General features: G+C 38.2%; 1 protein-coding gene across 1 annotated transcript in view; it reads right to left on the reverse strand.

Annotated features, from left to right (window-relative positions):
* The window catches only part of cdh13 (cadherin 13, H-cadherin (heart)), a 419,656-nt gene that overhangs the window by 36,676 nt on the left and 360,935 nt on the right, over positions 1 to 22,045 (reverse strand). The window contains exon 12 of the mRNA XM_053677941.1: positions 1,094 to 1,236. Coding sequence (XP_053533916.1) covers positions 1,094 to 1,236 — 143 coding nt within the window. The remainder of the gene's footprint in view (positions 1 to 1,093; positions 1,237 to 22,045) is intronic.

A 22,045-nucleotide genomic window follows, 5' to 3' on the forward strand; every position in this document is an offset into this window, starting at 1 on the left:
CAGTGGAATTGTGTTTTGTGGTTAACGTTTTAAATAGTTTTTGGACAAAATAGCCGTCGTGTTCTCTGGGTCAAAGAGGAAAAGGACCATCCAAGCTGTTATCAGCGTCAGGTCCAAAAGCCAGCATCTGTCATGGTATGGGGGGTGTGTCAGTGCCCATGGTATGGATAAGCACATCTGTGAGGGCATCATTAATGCAGAAAGATATGTTTTTTACACATTTTGGAGCAACATATGCTGCCATCCAGAGCAGGACCACGCCAAACCACATTCTGCCTGGATTACAAGCGTATGGTTGCGTAAGCAGAGAGTCTGGGTGCTAGCATGGCCTGCCTGCAGTCCTGACCTGTCTCCAATTGAGAATGTGTGGTGCATTATGAAGCACAAAATAAGGCAAGAAGGCCCTGTACAGTTGTGCAGCTGAAGAAATGCATAATGGATAAATGGGGGAAAATTCCGCTTGCTAAATGTAACCAACTGGTGTCTACAGTGCCCAAGCGCTTAATGTGTTATTAAAAGAAAAGGTGATGTTACACAGTGGTAAACAGTCGACTGTCCCATCTTTTTTGGAGTGTGTTGCAGTCATCAGTTTTGAAATGAGTGTATATTTTCAAAAATAAATTAAATTCACAAACTAAAATATCAAATAATGTGTTAATAATGTGTTTTTAATATAGTACAGGGTGAACTGAATTTTCAAATGACTGTTTTTTTTGTTTGTTTTGTTTTTTGCATTTTCCATACTGTCCCAACTTTTTCGGAATTGGGGTTGTACTAGAATTTATCCTGTATCAAATAATAAGCATGCTGTTGTGATTTATTAATATCTGCCAAACCTGTTAGAAGAGCAATCACACACTATCATTAGGAGGCCAATAGAGGGATGTTATTTACAGTGGTGCTTGAAAGTTTGTGAATTTTCTATATTTCTGCATAAATAGGACCTAAAACATGATGATATTTTAGGTCATATTTATGCAGAAATATAGAACATTCTAAAGGGTTCACAAACTTTTAAGCACCACTGTCGATGCCGAGAGTTCAGAAAGCACAAAGAGCTGAGTAATTGTGTAGCGTGAGATGACACGCTTACCATTGTCTGTGGCCATGAAGACTGCACTGTACCGGTTGTTGTGGACATGGGGAGACTCACGGTCCAGCGTGCCTGTAGTGTTCACTGTGCCTTTCACCGGGTTTACACTGAGCCAACCTGCTGGGTCTCTCAGCACTGCAAACCTGAGAAGAATTCAAGAAAGCACATACAAATTACACACAATTACAATTACCGTGTAAGGAATACAACACAATGTAGAGTGCTGCTATAGCTGCTATATAAAATAATCAGTGACTGGGTGGTGTGATGCCATTACCACCACCAAGCTGATTATTTTCCAGTAAAAGCACATCCTGAAGTGTTTTATCGCTTTTATACCACAGCAATTTTCCAACTCTGACTATATATATTTTTAATTATGAAACACTAATTTATTCCTCACTGGTCCCTTACCCAGAACCCCTTGCAATACTGGCTAGGACCAATCACAGCAGATGGCTATGCTGACAGCAATCCACAATATGCAAAACTGACAAGAAAAAAATATATTCAAATGTGTGTTTTCATTCATTCAACTCATTCATTGAGCCTCAAAAAGTTCTCAGTTGATGTGGAATGAAAAAGATCAACTATGCGATCAAACTAGGCATGATCATTTCATCTACAATCAACACCATTTGATATGGCGTTATTGTGTAGGCTATGAGAAGCTGATTTCAAAACAGTGCATCATTTGTATTTGTCAGTGTGATCTTGTGTTTCTGTTTTGGTATAAGAATGGATGAACTGTGGCTGAACCTCGTTTATCTTCAAATGAAAAATGATAAACGTTTGACTGGTCATCGTCATGCATCTGCACAGCGCAAGCATTTTAGTGAGTAATGACACAGCGGGTTTGTGAAGACATTGTGTCCCTAAGGTTCATTTTTTATAGACATGCACCCTTGAGGGCTAGCGTATCAAAGTGCAAACTTGGAGGACGACTGCAGGAGGACTGTGTGTGTGTGTGTGTGTGTGTGTGTGTGCGTGTGTGCATGTGTGTGTTGTTGATACCATTACATCATGACAACCGGAAGAGCATACAGTTTATACTTTCATAAGTTATATAGAACAGCTCACTAAACTCACTGATATTTCCCCTTTTATTTTAACACACCTTATGCTATGGAAATCTATCACACTTTCGCACCAATTTGAGCATTTAGGGAATATTTTAGAGTTGAAATTCTATATCTATTAGGGTGACCATATTCTTGTTTTCCCAAAAGAGGATTTTTTTCCCTTACAATTACACACACACAGTTTTATTGTGAGGAAAAAGAAATATTGAAAATAAACAACAACAACAACAACAACAACAACAACATTAGAATATTACCACAGATTAGAAGACAACTTATTCTTTTCCTATAGAAAAATCACATAGATGTGATCATTTGTTTTTTACGTGTGTGTAAAGAGTGTGAGGCTGCTTTATTTGGGCAAATCTACAAATCAATAACTGTAGTCCATCGCATAGGTCAAACTACAGGTAGGCTGCAATAAACTGGGATGATCCATTAATGAGGGAAAAAAGGTCACAGGAAACACAAAACATGGAAACATGGATTCATTTGAAAACAGCATTTTTGCTTTGTAGTGTGGACTGAGAAAACTGAGATAGTCCAAAACGCTGATGTATTTTGAGTCATGTGACACAGTCACGTGACCAATTCAACTGAAAACAAACATGCTGCTGGATGATGTTGCACTGCAGTTGTTGTGCCTGCTGTCCAGTTTCATAGTTGTTAAAGATTAGTCATTTTGTACAACCTTCAGATTGCATTTTTAAATAAACGCAGTGTAGAGATGAAGTGTTTTCAGACGTTTCAGTGTGGACAAGCAATTTTTGAAAAACATTTTTTTTAAAAAGCCAGTGTAGATGGAAAGCATTTTAAAATGAAAATGCAGTTTACATATATATCCGGATTAATGTGGACGTAGCCTAATACTACACTAATAAATGAGAAGACTTCACAACAAATACAGAAACAACAGGGTTTAAATAGACAAATGAAGGCTACGTACCCATTAATCATTTGAAAACCCATCTTTTTCGCTACGTTTTGGCCTTCCGTCCACACTTAGATGGTGTTTTTGTCCAGTGAAAAACGCAGTCGAAAATTCTTTCCCAAGTAAAAAATTCATACATTTAAAATTTATATCCTGAATGTATTTATTTCTGTAAAGCTGCTTTGTGACGATGTCCATTATTAAAAGTGCTATACATAAAAATTGAATTGAATCAATTTGAAAATGCCATTTTCACACTGTAGTATGGACTGAGAAAATGGAGATATTCAACAAGGATGACATATTTTTAGTACTATATACTATATAAGTGTACTATACACTATATACATTTTTTTCAGATGTTTCAGACATGCAATTTCTGGAAAACGTTTGAAAATGCCATTGTAGACGGAGAAGGTTTTAATACAAAAATACAGTTTTCAGATCGATCCGGATTTATATTTGACATAGCCTTAATAAGGGATAACCGCATATAGGTGAACACAATGGGTAACAGACCAATGACAGCACAGGTACAGGACCAGAACCAAAACATGTGACATGTTGTAATTCTGTGAATAATGTGACCTCGTGAAATATACATGAAGGTACATTTCATCATGCTATGCCCTGAAATTGCATATGATAATGCAATATATATGTAAAATCATGTTAATAGCATGCGATCACATGGGGAAAAAAGCACATGACCTAAATGTGAGAAAAATAATGCAAAAAACAAATGAATCATGGAAAAAAAAAAAAAAAACCAATAACATGGGCATATAAAACCACCTTCACTACACATGTCCAGCATAAAAATTTATGAAACATAGGTGAAATGTTTACATTTTGTGTAAGGTTTATTACCCAAACATGTCATTTAGGACACTTACTCAGATTCCAATCCTAAATGCAGGATATTACAGCTGTACTCCCCTCACAGGCGATTAACCTTGCCATTTCCTCTCTCTTTCCACAACAAAACCACATCTCCTGCAATGCGTCTCTACCTATCAACATTTTATTCCAACACTTCCTGAGGAAATATGGTCATATACACGAGGACAAGCTCGTCTTTGAGAAACAAGCTAGCGTGAGATTATCATCACGCTGCTCTGGGCACAAATAACTCTCTCTCTTGCTGCTGAGTTGTTTGCAAATTCATTTGTTATTCACTGATGAAATCTTTTCCGTTCCAGCATGAGCGGTAGCAAAGCTATAAAATTCACGCTATGTAGCCCGCTACAGTGGGTTTCTTTTTTATATGGCTGAAGTAGGTGGCAACAACAAAACAAAATGATTTATACAGATGATACCAGAATCCAGCTGAGTGTGACTTTAATTTGAATTCAGAGAGAAGTTGACGTAAACTCTTCTTCTGGGGACACACAGACACACACACACACACACACACACACATATCCTCATTGTCTCGTTATACTGTATCGAGCTACAATTACAAGGAAAGCTTGCAGCATGCAGAGTTTAGCTCATCAAAGTGTGGTGTAATGGAAGGAGTCTGGCTCACACACGGACTCACATACTGGCTCACATACTGGTTCACAGTGGCTATGTGGATATACACACCAAAGAAAGCCACCTCCCTCTGTACACACACACTGCTCTGGTCCATTAGCCTCCTGTCAAGGTCATTAGTGCCTCGTTAAATCCACATTATGCAAATTGATATTGTATCTATATGGGATACTTGATAATTAGGACTATCACTAAATAAGCAAAGACATTTGTTCATATTCGGATATGTAACACGTGTGGGTTCACACTTTCGTTTTTTTCTCTCACACACACACACACACACACACACACACACACACACACACACACACACACAAAGACCTTGTAGCAAAAAGTCGTCTGCACGTTTTGCTGGCTTAGGGAAAGATGCAGCAGAAAGGTGATTTGCCAACATTTCTGCTTGAGTGGTGCAATTTCTGCCTGCGCCGCAAGACAAGTCCGGATCTGACCCTGAGAACCCCAGAGCTGCACACAGTTCTTTTTCCATCTGACATTAGCTATGATAGATCTCCTCTGCAGGGAAAAAAAAAATCCATCTTGAACAAATAAAAAAGAGCTCAGTTACAGACGAGTCTGTTCACGATTGTTTCTACGCATGTCTGTGTTTCCACTCCTATGAACATGAATCTATTATTATTTCTGTAGTAATACTTTTGGATTCCTGTATTGTGAGACTGCATTCTGTAAGATGTGACAATCTATACATATGCAATGCTACAATGAAGTATCTCAAGTACACAGCGAAGCTACATATGTCAGCTACTTATTTTGTTATACAGTTACTTATGTTGTGTAATAACATCGCCTTGGCTGTTGAACCGAGGCACTGAACTGAACCTGAAAGCACTGGGTGTACACTCGACAGCATATTCACGCACTCAAATACAATCAAGAAAAGCGAAACAAACAATACACCTCTGAACAGCTTGCTCATTCACCCCAATTCATCCCAATCAGACACGAGGGACGAGGATCTCTTCTCACACATGCACCTTTTATTAAGCCTTTTCGTTCTTCTTATGTCTTCTTGTGTTAGACACAAAGAAGGCGTAGGAGTGTGCTGTGTATTTATGCTGCTGTGGTTCCGACAGAGAGGATGAAACGCATATGCTTTCCTCTATAAGGAGAAGCAGCTGTAGCATGGCATCTCGCTGCTTTTCAAATGACTTCCAATCCTCACAGCTACAGAGAGCTAAAGCGACTAATGAAATACCTTAGAGCGTTACTGTGGAGGCCACAGGGCTTCTGCGGCACACTGCACCATCCCAAATCCAGATGTGTACTTGTAAACAAGTGTGCAGATTATTGTGACCCTCCTCAAAAATCAGCGGAACGAGCTCACAGGATGATCAAGAGCACGTTCAGTTCTCCCATCAGAGAGCTAACCACTTTCTCCACCAGAGCACCTCATGCAGGAGACGCAAGCGCTCGAGGGCAGACGTTAGGATATTTGCCTCAGCCATTGAAATTCTGCACGCTTCACTTCGGCTGTCAAAGCTGTAAATGGCTTCGACTGAAGACACATAAAGATGAAAAGGTGGTGGCAATATCCTCTAAGACTAAAAATAACTGAGGTACATTGACTTTCTTCTTTACACTGGCATTCATCTTTGCCAACATCCCTATCACTCATTTTGTCCTTGTGCCTATGTAAGAATGCAATATAAATGTTTAGGACAGGTTCAAAGGTTGATGTGTTGAGAATGATACATTTAAGAAATGAGATTGGAGATAAATAAATCCAAGATGTGTTCTTTGGATAGCACCAACCATTTAAAGAAATACACTAGAGTTCTTCAACCTAATCTATAGGTATCATGCATTTTCATGTATGTGCCAATTATCACAGACTATTGAGGAATAAATGGAGAAACATGTTGATTCTAAACTTACTTATAATGGAAGACTAAGGTATGATGTCTATCAGTAAGGTATATATTGGTAGAATGTTTTCATGGCTTCTCCAGTCGAAGGTATTTGAACATAGGCGCTAAATAAGCTCTGAATATGTATTTGTGGTTATGTGTTTGCACAATGATTTCACAAATTTAAATCGCTCCACTGCTAATAATAAAACAAAGCTACATAGTAACAGCATTGAATTCATCAGAATTCAATGTAAGTAACAGAATTCATCCCAAGACCTTTATTGTTCGCTAGATTGCATTGGTTGTAGTTTTGGGCTGGTTTGAGTATTTCAGAAACTGTTGATCTCTGGGGATTGTCTCTACAAAAGATCAGACAACGTTCTTCCAATCTTCAGCTATCCAGTTTCGATGAACCTGTGCCCACTGTAGCCTCAGATTCCTCTTCTGTGCTGACAGGAGTGGAACCTGATGTGGTCTTCTGCTGTTGTAGCCCATATACCTGAAGGTTCGATGTGTTTTGGCTACTGAGAGGCTTTTCTGCTCGCCATGGTTGTTTTTATTTGAGTTACCATAGCCATTCTGTCAGCTTGAACCAGTCTAGCCATTTTCATCTCACCAACAAGGTGTTTCCAGCTTCAGAACCAGTGTAGTTTCTGAAATACTCAAACCAACCTGTCTTCCATGCTTAAAGTCCTTGAGATCACGTTTTTCCCCGTTCTTTTTTTTAATACATTTGATGTGAACATTAAATGAAACTCTTGACTTGATGAGTTTATGCATCGTGCTAATGCTACATGATTGGCTGATAATGCTCCTATTAAAGTGGCAGGTAAATGTATCTATCTATCCATGTTCCATACTGCTTATCCTACATAGGGTTGCAGGGGAGCCTGAAGCCTATCCCAGGGAACTCAGAGCACAAGGCAGGGGACACCCTGGATAGGGTGCCAACCCATCACAGAGGTAAATGTATACTCATGTATTTTAAACATTTATTTAACAATTACCCTTAGACTTCCATTATGAACAAGTTTTGAATCAACAGGTTTTCTGATATTTTTCTAGTACAGGAAATCCTTGCCCATGGTAATTGCACATGCAATACAGATGCTGTTGATAGATGACAAACGGTGCGGTATTCCTTTAATGTCAGATAAAATTTCACTGTTACACTTACACCTTTGGTACGAGCAGCGAAAAGCTGTGTGTTGAAAGCATAAGCAGCAGTCAGGCAGTATAATGTAAACATTCCAAGACAGCCCATCCATCAGCGTCTGATGTGACTTCTGGAGGGATTTGTGGAAAGAAGGACCGTCTGTCTATTACCTCATTGTTAAAGTTCGCACTATTATGTGCTGTCCAACTGTCTCCCATTGATCTGCAGCTTTCTGACAGGCTTCATACAAGCATCTGTCAGTGTTCACACGATCATACAGGATCTGATTCTGAAAGCTCGCAGGGAAAGTGGATATGTTTTTTAAGCATGAGCATCTCTTTTAAGAAAATTGCATTCATTCAGAAAGACGTGTGCTTATACTAGGTTTACAACTTAAACAGACTTACATTATTTAGGCCAGAAGTATATTATCATCCAAATCACTTTAACGACCAGTTCTGCCTTTAAACACTAAAGTGCATGGCGTGATGTGCTTATGAAGAAAATAATTCGGGCTTTGAGCTGGCTGATACAACTGTTTTTAGCTTTGCAACATCTTTTAGTTTACAATAATGTGTCATACAGTGCTAATCAGCTTAACAACTGAACAAGGATTTTCAGTCAAGTACGTGATCATTTAGACAGCTACAAACTTTTGCTTACTTATTACTAACAAGGACAAAACTGAAGGCACAAATGTCAGACACCAAGCTTAGTCATTTTGCCGAGTATGAATCAGAGCGAAATTAACACTTTTGGTTTGATTACTACTGGGAACAAAATAAAAAAACAACAACATAAACAAAAACATTGTCTGTGGGGTGTGTAGGTCTAAAAATCTACTCATTGGTTAGAAATAAGGCAAGCCAAGCGTGAAGAACATGGAGACAGTACATCTATCCATTTTCCATACTGCTTATCCTACACAGGGTCACAGGGAACTTGGGGCCCTGTGATGGGTGCCAACAGACAACCACATTCATAGACTATGGACAATTTGGAAATGCCGATCAGACTACAACACACGTATTTGGACTGGGGAAGGAATCCGGAGTACCTGGAGGAAACCCCCGAAGCAAGGGGTCCGTGCAGGAGGAGGCAGGATTCAAGTCCCTAACCCCCGAAGCTGCGAGGCAAATGTGCTGACCACTAAGCCACTGTGCCCCCCATGGAGACAGTATGTGTTCAGTATGTTACTAGATAATTATAAAAATTACTTGCTTAAAACATTGTGTATCACATTCAACATTTATACTCTCATTTTGTTTATCTGTCCAAATATCCAGAACACATTTATGCAGCATTTTTACTCAGTTTGAGCCTCATGGGTCAGTTTAGCAGAAAAAAAAATTGCCTGCAAGCCTAAATATACAGTATGTCAGGTTTGGTTCACTTCCTGCAGTCAATTCAGAAACAAATCGATTTCTCACTGTGATCAAACCACGTGAGAGTTCACAAGGAATCAAACCGAGACCACCTGTCTCTGTACCTGAATGTAATTCTCACCTGCCTAAACAAACCACAACAAAGAGGAAAACAATGTAGATTCTTAGGATCACAGGAAAATTGTGTAAATTTAAAAATTGTAAAAATTGCACTGAGATAGTGTTCCCCAAGTGTTTCATTAATGAATTCCAGGGAACTGCTTTCATCACCTGGTCCTCAGCAAGAAACTATGGCCTTTTCGACAGGGGCAATTAAGCTGCACATGGTCCGGTGCCAGGGCCCTTAAGAAAAATTAGTGGTATATCGACTAGATACTCTCTAAAGCAAAAGATGTGACAAGCTGAGCAAAGTCTGCCAAATCATTGTTTTACCAATTACAGTAAGCTGAGCAGAGTCAAAGCCTCGAGTTATTTAAACCAGCCAAGTGGGGTATCAGCATTAATGTAAATACATAAACATTCAGGCACTCGGACATACAAACACAGTAACACCAATCACACGCAAACACATTCTTTCAGCACTCTGCTTTGTGTGTAAGCTCACCAGTTTAACTGTAGAATGGCGCTAACAGAAATCACAGTATGCAGATAATTTCCATAAATTATCATGCCTCAGCAAAGCAATCACATAAAATCAAATTTATTATCATAATAAGGCACAAAAAAGCTGTTCTTTGCATCAGTTGAAAATTATAACCCTGTAATTAACACAGAGAAAAGCAATTTATCACTGCTTCACTGGGGCCATGCCACTCTAGCGCTCTTCCTCTTGGCACCTTTTGAATTGTTTTAATTATCAAAACCCATCATGGCTGCCAGCGTCTCCTCCCCTCCTCATCACACACTGGCATTCCAGACTATAAAGCCCACTAACTAATTTATAATCCGAAGCCAAAAATAGCTACTTGACACCGCAGGGCAAGAACTTATTTGACTAAATGTATTGTAATTCAGCCATCATGTACTGAAATGTTGGGATTTCACTGAAACAGGAAGCGATGAAATTGCAGGAAGAATGTGAGATGCCAGTTGGAACCTTTTGAGTTTGGTCAAGTTCGTACAACATACGTCTTTTTTGGTTTCTCATAGCCTAGCTGTTTACCTTGCTTCCAACTTTAACATATATTGGCTTGCATTTTTCACATGCTAACATCATACATCTACTACTAGATCCATTTAGAATGTTGGCTCTCTGATGTACATTACAAGACATTGGGGGAAAAAAAAAACATTGGAAATTTGACAACATGCACAATTCGGAGGACAGACCTCCATAGTTTGTATAAAAAGATTGAATAGAAAAATTGCTGCCTCACTGCCTTGATGGTCTCACTTGAGAGTTTTTTAAGACTAAAACTTTAAGCTGTCCAAATGCCAACAAACCGGACCTTTCTACTGATATCACCTTCCTAATGATATCACCCAGTCAAAAAACACAAACTCCATTTACTAGGGAACTAGAAACCATCTCACCTGATTTATCAACATGAGGCATTTCCATTACCCCTTCATGGATCAAAATCCTGTTGTGAAGGGTATAAGCTTTCAGATAAGCATAAGTCAAATACATTGAAGGGCAACACTTCTAGCATTTACAATAACATGTGATGGCCTGGGAAAACCCTCCACACAGCCAAATTGTGACATTTTCTTCTATATATAGTACTGAATACTACAGACCTTCCTGAAGTTAAATATAGTTCTATTGTATATGTATCTCAACTGGAATTAAAGTTCTAGCATTTTTATTGTCTTCCAAAATTGAAAAGGAAGAAAATCCAGAGAGCATTGCTGGCATTTTTCACAGCAGATATCTGATTACAAGCTGTCCAAAAACTTAAAATAATAATAATAAAAAAAGTTTCCAAATAAAAGTTTGTCATTCACTGTGTGAGTAAATTACACTTAGTAAAGTTTTAAACATATTTAGGCAGATTGTATTTACAATGTACGGCATTTGTTAAACTGGCTTCTCCCCCAACCTGACCTCTGCAGAAAGATAAAGACAAGATTAAAAAGTCATTATTTCATGTTGTCATCATTTTGTCAACATATATTCACAGTCTCTTAAAGGTAAGCTGTCAAGATACTGTATGTTATAGGCATGTTTGCCAATTTTCCAGAATTCAGCTAAAGCCACAGATAAACCACTAAACATACAGTGCCCTCCACTAATATTGGCACCCTTGGTAAATATGAGCAAAGAAGGCTGTGAAAAATTGTCTTTATTGTTTAACCTTTTAATCTTTTGTTCAAATAATTCACAGAAATGCTCTGCTCTCAAACAATTATCAAAATATCAAACAATTGAAAACAAAACACAGGTGTCTATATATATATATTTTTTTTGTTAAATATAGTTAATTTAATAAATACTTTGTGCTACCTCCCTTTGCCAAGATAACAGCTCTGAGTCTTCTATAATGCTTGATGAGGTTGGAGAATACATGGCAAGGGATCTGAGACCATTCCTCCATACAGAATCTCTCCAGATCCTTCAAATTTCGAGGTCCATGCTGGTGGACTCTCCTCTTCAGTTCACCCCACAGGTTTTCTATGGGGTTCAAGTCAGGGGACTGGGATGCCCATGGCAGGACCTTGATTTTGTGATCAGTAAACCATTTTTGTGTTGATTTTGATGTATGTTTTGGATCATTGTCCTGCTGGAAGATCCAACCAAGGTCCATTTTAAGCTTTCTGTCAGGTTGTCATTTAATATCTGTTGATATTTGATCGAGTCCATGATGCCATGTATCCTAACAAATTGTCCAGGTCCTCTGGCAGAAAAACAGCACCAAAACATCATATTTAACTATAGGCATGAGGTACTTTTCATTTTGGCTACCTCTCTGTGTGCACCAAAACCACCTCTGGTGTTTATTGCCAAAAAGCTCTATTTTGATTTCATATGACCCTAGAACCCGATCCCTTTTGAAGTTATAGTAGCGTCTGGCAAACTGAAGACGCTTGAATTTGTTTTTGGATGAGAGGTTTTTAATGGAAGCTTTTTTTCTTGAAACCCTTCCAAACAACTTGTGGTGATGTAGGCGACTTCGGATTGTAGTTTTGGAGACTGTCTGACCCCAGATGCAACTAACTTCTGCAATTCTCCAGCTATGATCCTTGGAGATCTTTGGCCACTTGAACCATCCTTTTCACAGTGCATCGAGACAATATAGACAAATGTCCACTTCCAGGTTGATTCATAACATTTCCAGTTGACTGGAACTTCTTAATTATTGCCCTGATGGTGGAAATTGGCATTTTCAATGCTTGTGCTATTTTCTTATATCCACTTCCAATTTTGTGAAGCTCAACAACTTTTTGCTGCACATCACAGCTATATTCCTTGGTTTTACCCATTGTTATGAATGACCTATAAGGAATTTAGCCTATATGTGTCCTGATACTTATACCCCTGTGAAACAGGAAGTCATTGTCCAAGTCACCCAGGTGTACTAAAAAATGTCAAATATCAGTGTGAATATACTTCAAATATGTTTTTCTCATGTGAATTCTTAGGGGTGCCAATAATTGTTGTTAAATAACCTATATTTAACAAAGATATATATATTTTTTGATAAACCATAAAATATGAATATGTGTATGTATTGTGCTGCTGTCATGTGTAGGGCTACAAGTGTTCATATTAACATGGCTGATGACTGTATATGTGAACTAATCATATTTCAGGAGTAAAGTAAGGCTTCTGCAGAGGGAGCCTAACAAGAAGAAATTACTTCACTTCCGTCAAATCTTTCAGCCAATCTGTCAGGCAATTTTATCTGTTTAATTTAAGTCTGAAGTCGGCAAATTTGTTTTTCACATCATCTGACTCAAGGCATGTATCATGTGGAGAGATGGAGAGCTGCAATGATGTTTTCCTGTTCTACTGACACAATGTATACTGTATATATGTGTACACAAACTATATGTGGCAATGAGACAACTACACAAGTCTAAACTACAAAATTTACTTCGACGTTTTTCAACAGCTTTTTACACTGAATGCCTGAAGCTAAAACTTCATATTAATAAACCAGATATTTTTTCAGACTTTGGCATTTTGAGACTTTTTCTTGGAATGTGAAACATGGTAATGGACTCACAGCAATGGAGTTCAAAGTTTGACCCGTGTAACCGAGTCTTTAGATATACTTCAATGAATCGTGATGAAAGCCTGGTAATTCAGTTCCCAAATGTGAGAATACAAATCTAGTGTCTGCCTCCACACTGTTAATGGCATGAACAGAGGACTACAGAGAATGTCTCTGTTTTAAATGTTCTGGCTAATCCTGTCTTTCAAATTGCTTCATAGCAGAATGGCTGATCTGAGCCCTACTTGGTGTTTTTATGTTCTCTTTCTCTTTTCTTCCTCCACAGCTGGAGAAAAGTGTGATATTTTTCACTTTCAAGAACTACTAAGGACTGCTTTGGTCATGACATTGATGTCGCTGAGAAGTGTGTTGCTGGCCAGAGTTGAGCAAAATTGCTGAACTAATACAGTGGTGCATTATTAAAGAGGTCAATGCGTCCTGAAGATATGAATGCATTTAAATATGTATGAATGCATATACCATCAGGATACCATGCAATGTGTGCAAAGTTCATTAAAAACACATGTTGCAATATTGCAGGCGGTACGGTTAGAAAACAAACAAGAAAAATATCCCTATTAAAGCTACTTAAATGCTTGTACATTGACAAGCATCCAAAATCATTTGTGCGATCATTTCAATTCATGAGTGCTGAACTTCTACAAATGAAATGTGATGGAGCTCTCAGCAGGAGATAATGAACATGAGATAAGATGGAAAAAGCGGATCTTGTACAGAGCTAAGTGAGTCATAATAAAGGTCAATGGAAAGGAGTGAAAGGAGTGAGATTTTAATATCGAACATGATTTCAGCATGTTCTGCATTTCATTACTTTGATAGCACCATTAACAGAGATGTGCACAGAGGAGTGTATAACATTTTTAGACAATGTAAAATCAGTGAAGAACTTTTATTCTCTTAGCTGTTTAAATATCATCTGTTCTCTGTTGAGTTTGTTACGGCTGACCACAGTAAAGATGACTGATGTTCTGAAGTCAAAGGACTCAGGATGTCCCATATCCCAATTTTATATATGATCCAGCCTTCATGATATCATACCTTTGCAAAGTCATTCACACCACACTGTGATCTCCAAACTAAAATTATTTTCCTCAAACTCTTTTATCTCTTCTTTTCTTGTTTTTCTTCCTCTCCGTCTTTCTTTAAAAGCGTTTGACTTCCACATGGCCAGATAATGAAATATGTTATTAATTAGGAACAATGGAGTCTATCTCAGACCTGGCTTTCAAGTGGGGTTGGTTTTGCCTTTATGCCATAATCCATAACAGACTGCATGGCAGAGTTTTTCAATGCCTTGGCATCTGAACTGCTCGACCCCAACTGCTTGAACAGACATGATTTGAGCTGCAATATGGTACTAATAAAAAATCTTTAGCAAGCCTTATTAACAGGAACTTTAAAATGTTTGTTACATAACTGTGGCTCTATGAAGACTAGAATAACCAGCAGAAGCAGTGAGACCCACCTAGTTGCCTTCTTCCTTGAGTGCACATGCATGCCAAGACCTTCCAATAAACTCATAAAGTGACATATGATGGAATATTTCCATAAAATATCACTGTCATACAGCCATCTTTATCTGGAACCATCTTATCAGCATAATATAGCAAGGTACTTTACTTGTAAACTGTCTCTATTAAACAAAGCAGCTGTACAGCAGACATACTGTACATGACACACATCATTAACAGAATTCAGTGGATAAAGTAAATTAAAGAAAGCACAAAGACAAGGCAGAAAGCCAATAGAAATCAACTAGTGTACATATGTTAGTCTTTCTTTTATTATCTGTGTAAAGTGTGTCCATAAATAAAAGCTATTTATGGTTGACTCAAATAAAATGGAAAATGAAAAAGGTTTTGTATCTACAGTCATTGAATAAAGCAGAAAAGGCAACCTCAGAGTCTGGCCAAGAACTGACGATCTGGTTTTATGCTCTGTTACATTCATTGAAGCGTGCAACCTATTTATTTTGCACTATAAGGCACTCTTATTGGTGGCTGCAACCCATTTGATGTCTCATTTTCTACTAATTTGAGGTAAACCGTTAAACTAGCAAGCACTAGTGCTTAACAAATATGTCCAGTGTGCTGAATTTGTCCAGTTATGACACCGATGGTGTCCCAAATGTGATCTGTGGCTAATTTCTTTTTTTTAATTGCTGCCTGATACAACATGGTACGTCTAATTAGACAGCTGCCTACATGAATGCAACACAAATCACGGTTTCATCCTGAAATATCACTCAAAAAATCCTATTGAGTTATTATATTTAATCCTTTCACAATCCTCTCTCACATTAGGGGAAAAAAATTATATTATATGTCAGTGAACGAGGATTCATATAGTTTTTCTCATTACATAGTCAGTGCTATTCTGTTCATGTGGAACATATTCATTCTGTCATCATATCCAGTTGCGAATACCTGGAGATTTATCTGCGCTACTGTTAATTATCTCTACATATCTTGTAAAACCATTCTCCTGGAGAATTATCAAAGGGCACAACAAAAAGCGACTCAGACGGATCAATGTGGCCATGTGTTCATCCTTGCTACTTAAAATATGTGAAACCACCTTGCTTTTAAAAATGTGATTAAAGAAATGAGAGAAAGAAGAATCTCACATTCACAGCTCAGTGTTGTTTGAAGTGTAGGATCTCAGGGCGAACCAGGCAGTAATGATGTAACAGGAAGAGATAAAACAATGAGACATATCCCACTTAGGGGACCCAAACGTACACCCTCAGACCATTCAAACCATAAGTCAAAGACTCTGTCAAGATTGGTACCAGCTAGTTTGGGTTATGGATAAACAAAGGACACCATTGAGTAACCCTAACAGTCTTAGTAAGAGGGGCCTTTTTTTCTTTTAAAGATAAATGCTTATTTTGAAATTGATGCATACAACACGTTCCAAAAATGTTGGGACAGGGGCAATTTAGGACTAATAGTGATGTGACGAGTTGAAATAAGAAGGTGATGTGAAACAGGTGAGGTAATCGTCTAATCATAGTATATAAGGAGCCTCCAAAAAATGGCCTAGTCCTTCAAGAGCAAGGATGGGTCGAGGCTCACCAATCTTCTAACAAATGGGTCAGTGAATAATCCAGCACTTTGTGAACAACATTCCCCAAAGACAAATCGGTAGGATTTTGGGCATTTCACCTTCTACAGTGCACAATATAATGAAAAGATTCAAGGAATCCGGTCAAATCTCGGAGAGTAAAGGACAAAGCCAAGAACCACTTCCTGAATGCACGTGATCTCTGATCCCTCACTGTCTTAAAAACCGTCATGAGTCTGTAATGAATATCTTGACATGGGCTTGGGAATACTTTGTCAGTCAACAACATTTGCCGCTGCTTCCACAGATGCAAGTAAAGGATTTACTATGCAAAGCAGAAGCCACACATCAACACTGTCCAGAAGCACCGCCGACTTCTCTGGGCTCGGTCTCATCTGAAATGGACAGTAGCTCAGTAGAATTGTGTTTTGTGGTCCAACGAGTCAACATTTCAAATAGTTTTTGGGCAAAATAGGCATTGTGTTCTCTGGGCCAAAGAAGAGCAGGACCATCCGAGCTGTTATCAGCGTCAGGTCCAAAAGTCAGCGTCTGTCATGGTATGGGGTGTGTCAGTGCCCATGGTATGGGTAACTTGCACATCTGTTTGGGCATCATTAATACAGAAAAATATATACACATTTTGGAGCAACATATGCTGCCATCCAGAGCAGGACAACACCAAACCACATTCTGCCCAGAATTGCATGTGCATGGTTGCATAAGCAGAGAGTGTGGGTGCTAGCATGGCCTGCATGCAGTTCTGACCTGTCTCCCTTTGAGAATGTGTGGCGCATTATGAAGCACAAAATAAGGCAATGAAGGCCTTAGATGTTAAAATCTGCATTGCGTAAGTATTGTATAGAGACAGGGAATGATTGGGACGATGGAGTTCCATTAGTCTTATTTGCTGTTCATGAAGCACGACAGACTCGCTTGGGTTTAGTCCGTCAGAATTGGTGTTCGGGCATAATGTACGTGGAAATGCTGGAAGATGAATTTCTCGTTACAGGTCTGTCTGAGAAGACAAATGTTCTTGATTTTGTCTCCTCTACTTGTTGAAACGCTTTCTCTTTCGCGGAAGAAGATGAAAAGCTGTTTTGATAAGAAGGCAGTTCTGCATACTTTCCTGCCGGGGGAAAAAAGTTTTGGTGTTGTTTCCTACACCTGTATCTGCTCTTACTACACATTTTTTGGGATCTTATGTGGTCAAGGATAAGTTGAGTGAGACTGATTATATAATTCATACTCCAGAGAGAAGACAAAAGACTTGTTTATATCATGTGATTATGATGAAACCATACTTATGCTGTGCTGAACTAAAAAATTAGATTACTAATGTTTCCGTTTGTGACCCAGCAACTGAGTTAAAGCCGGAGAAAGTTTCTTTGCTAACACATACCTTGCCTACTGATGATGGGGATGATGGATTAAAAGTATCTATGGAAGTGTTCAATGGGGGTTGTTTAAAAAATCCAGAAGTTTTGACAATGCTTTCTTCTCAACTGTCTTATCTACTGAATTACCACTTACAAGATGTAATTATGTTGGTAGACAGTTTTCCCAACCTATTTAATGACATTCCTGTTGGTACTTCTGTCATCCAGCATGACATCGAGGTAGGTAGTGCATTACCAATAAAACGACACGTTCATGCAGAATGGTTTTGCTAAACAAATTAATAGTCCCTGGAGCTCACCATGTGTTTTACTACTGAAGGCCGGTGGGTCATTTCATTTTTGTACTAACTTTAGAAAAGTTAATTCTGTTCGTAACTCCTGCAAAACGCACCAGCAACTAATGTCAATCATTTTAGATGAGGTTCCTAACTGCACTATTTACTTGGATGATGTAGTCATTCATTCGTCTACATGGGCTGAACATATGTTGACCCTACACGAGGTGTTTCGTAGTTTATCTTCTGCATCTCTAACTTTAAATCTCACAAAGTGTGAATTTGCTTAGGCTTCTGTCACATATTTTGGTCAGGTACATCCCTTGGATGTAAAAGTGACCGCTGTTCTCTCATATCCTGTACCTACTACGAGGCGGGAGTTGCGCAGATTTTTAGGGATGGTCGACTACTATCTGTGCTTCTGCAAAAAATTTTCTAGTGTGGTTGCTCTGTTAACTCGACTATATAGCCATAAAGTTTGTTTTAGTTGGACTAATGTGTGCCAACAGGCATTTTTGTCTGCAAAGTCTCTCCTCTGTAGTGCGCCAGCTTGAGGTGGATGCCAGTATGGTTGGAGTTGGAGCTGTCCTGCTACAGGATGGCGCTAATGGAATTTATCACCCAGTATCGTACTTTTCTGCTAAGCTTAACTGTCATCAGTTGCATTATTCAACAATTGAAAAGGAAACCTTAGCTATGTTGCTGGCGTTGCAACGTTTTGATTTTTAGGTGGGGTCTATCTCTTCTCCTGTTATTGTCTATACAGATCATAATCCGTTGGTTTTCCTTAGTGAAATGAATAATCATAATCAATGATTGATGCGTTGGACTTTAATGGTTGAACCATTTGGACTTTAATGGTTCAAACATTTTTAGGTAAGCTTATTGTGAGTTATTGAGAGTCTTGGTTTGTTTTGGTTCATCTGAATCTTTATTCAACTAGTCTTTTCTTTTTTTTGTTCAAGATATGTGAGTTTGTGTGCATTTGTTATGTTGGTCTATAATAAATGTAGTCAGTTATCTTGCACCTCGCTTCCTGTGTCCTTCTTATGTTGCTTACCCCTTTCAGACGAGTTTTTAAATTAGGGGTTTGTAATAACTGAGGTGAGCAGAAAAGCATCTCAGCATGCACAAAACATCAAACATTGCAGTGGGTGGACCACATCAGGTTTCATTCCTGTCAGCCAAGAACATGAATCTGAGGCTGGCTGTCATGGGCACTGGCTCACCAAAACTGGACAGTTGAAGACTGGAAAAAGATTTTTATTCTAATGTTCAACTGTCCACTTTTGATGAGTCTGTGCTCATGATTCTTGTTCTTAGCTGATAGTGGAACCTGAACCTGATTTTTTCCCCATTCTGATGTTTGATGTGAACATTAACTGAAGCCATTGACCTGTATATGCATGAATTTATGCATTGTGCTGCTGCTACATAATTGGCTGATTGGATAACTGCATAAATGAACAGGTCTACAGGTGTTCCTATTAAAGACAATGAGTGTATTTAACACCTGTAAAGGAACCTGACAAATGTTCAGCCATGATCATGCTACAGAACATTTCTGTGAGCCATGATTTAGTAAACATATTCATAACCAGAATTAAGAAGACTGCCTGAAGGAACTCAAATCCTCCCCTCTCTCCCTTTTCTCGATGTCCCTCTTCTTTCTGATCTCTCACAGTCCCTAGCCTCAGGTATAACATAGGCCACTTCAAAGACACTTGCACTGGCAAAAGTAGATGAAAAGAGGTGACGCTGCCACAGGCACAGGACAAATTTACACAAGTGGGGAGCTAGTGCACATGGTGTACACATGTAGAGCACTGTCCCTGACAAAGGGCACAGATCCACTAGAATCATCTGAAACATATGATCAGGATCACACCAGGGTTCATCCACTGCTCTGTTAATATTGCAAAACTCTTTGACTCCATAAAGCACAGAACCACTTCCACTGAGCTCAAAAACACATGCTAGGGAAATGACAATGAGTTAGGATTTAGGTGTAAAACATTTGTATCACCCTTCTTATAGTGTCACTCCTGCTGAAGGTTTAGCTGGACTGACGAAAAATGAACAGGTTAATAAGTAACACAGGGGTTCTCAACCTTTTTTGTCCAGTGACATCATTTTAAGGGATCAGAATTCTTATGCAATATTTCTGCACTGGCTTTCACTGGATAAATTATTACTAGAACTGCTTAATTATCTGAACTTCAACCTGTAATACACAGCAATTATTAAATAATCAGGAAATGTTATCATTTTGTTTTACTGCCTCTGTATTTACACATGAGATTAGGAATGACAAAGTGTCTTTTACGTTAAAAAGCAAATTGCAAACTTAAAATCAAGAATATTTACACGTACAGTGGTCTTTGAAAGTTTGTGAACCCTTTCGAATTGAATACATCTCTATATAAATATGACCTAAAACAACATCAGACAACATCATCATAAACAACATGTTCTGTACTGAGGAACAGGCTAAAATTCTTCCAAGCCGATGTGTAGGACTGATCAACAGTTACCGGAAATGGGGGTCACACCAGATACTGAAAGCAAAGGTTCACAAACTTTGCCACTCACAGATATGTAATATTGGATCAATTTCCTCAATAAATAAATGAATAAGTATAATATTTGTGTCTCATTTGTTTAATTGGGTTCTTTTTTTGTATCTACTTTTAGGACTTGTATGAAAATCTGATGATGTTTTAGATCATATTTATGCAGATATATAGAAAATTCTAAACAAACTTTCAAACACCACTGTATACTGGGTGAGCCATTAGTAATCAGTGCCATTCCTGTACACACAGTGTTTCCTCTACTTGAGGGTGTTATACATAACTAAATAGATCATTCATTCATTCAGTTTTAAAGTAGTTACCGATCATTTGTAGCTATTATAACTGAAATACTTTGGATTTATGGCATGATTAATATCACTAACAGTCATTCTTATACACATTTATGTGTATCTTAAAGACTTAAAAGGTGAAAGAACAAAACATGATATAATCAAAACTTCCTTAAGTAGCTTGTGAATATTTTAATATTAATGTTGATAAAAGTCTGTACCAATAACAGCTATCATACAGCTGTGTTGGGACAAAATAACAGCCCCTTTATTGAGCTATAATAAATAAATGATCTACATGGATGATTTGAAAAGCTCTCCCTGTGCTCAGAGACAGATTAGTAAATCCCAGGGGCCTAGGCAGAAACCACTGCAAGCCTCAACCCCCACTGCAACCCCGCCACTCCTCCCCACCTCACAGCACACAGTGAACCCTGACTGCAATGTCCCACAACACATGAAGAAAAAAAGCATATATAACTACATTACACAAGCGTTATGAATATTTGAGAAGCCTCTGTGATTAAAAAAAAAGAAAAAAAAGAGATAGATAACTATCTTATTTCTTGCTTTTCTGCTTGCACACCTATCCAACAATCATCCAAGTCCTGTTCTTTAACAAGCTCCAACTCAGTGACCAGGATGTTTTATCTTCTTTGGCCCATTTTAGTTTACAATTCATTTTAATTAACGTTTTAACGTTCTCTGGCTTCTCCTTATTATGAGTTATGGTTATCTATCATGTTTTTTCTTCTTAATATAGCTCCAGATTTAAAAAAAAAAAAAAAAAAAGGGTTACACTGTAAAAGATTTACTGTAGATTTTACAGGCAACCTGGGTTCTGTAAAATTTACAGTAAACAACTGTAAAACATATTTACAATAAAGTCCTGTAATATCTTACAAGGTATAAAATAACACATAACCCAGTACATTTGCTCATTTGGCTAATGCAGGATACATCTGAGCTGAAGGTTAAGAGCCTTGCCCAACCATTACAGTACTTTACTGTAAACTGTCAAATTTACAGCATTTTTTATAGTGTAGGACCTAACAGACTGCTCATTCTTTGAGTTTACATTCAATATGTTCATTCAGTATGGTTCTATGTATTATGTTTGTAGGTACCTCCCAAGACTGCAACTGAATAAATGGCGTGCTTGCTACATATTTGGGTAAATTCAGTGGAAAACTACATTTCACATAATCC

This window comes from Ictalurus punctatus, chromosome 4 (genome assembly GCF_001660625.3).
Source record: "Ictalurus punctatus breed USDA103 chromosome 4, Coco_2.0, whole genome shotgun sequence".
Lineage (NCBI taxonomy): Eukaryota > Metazoa > Chordata > Actinopteri > Siluriformes > Ictaluridae > Ictalurus > Ictalurus punctatus.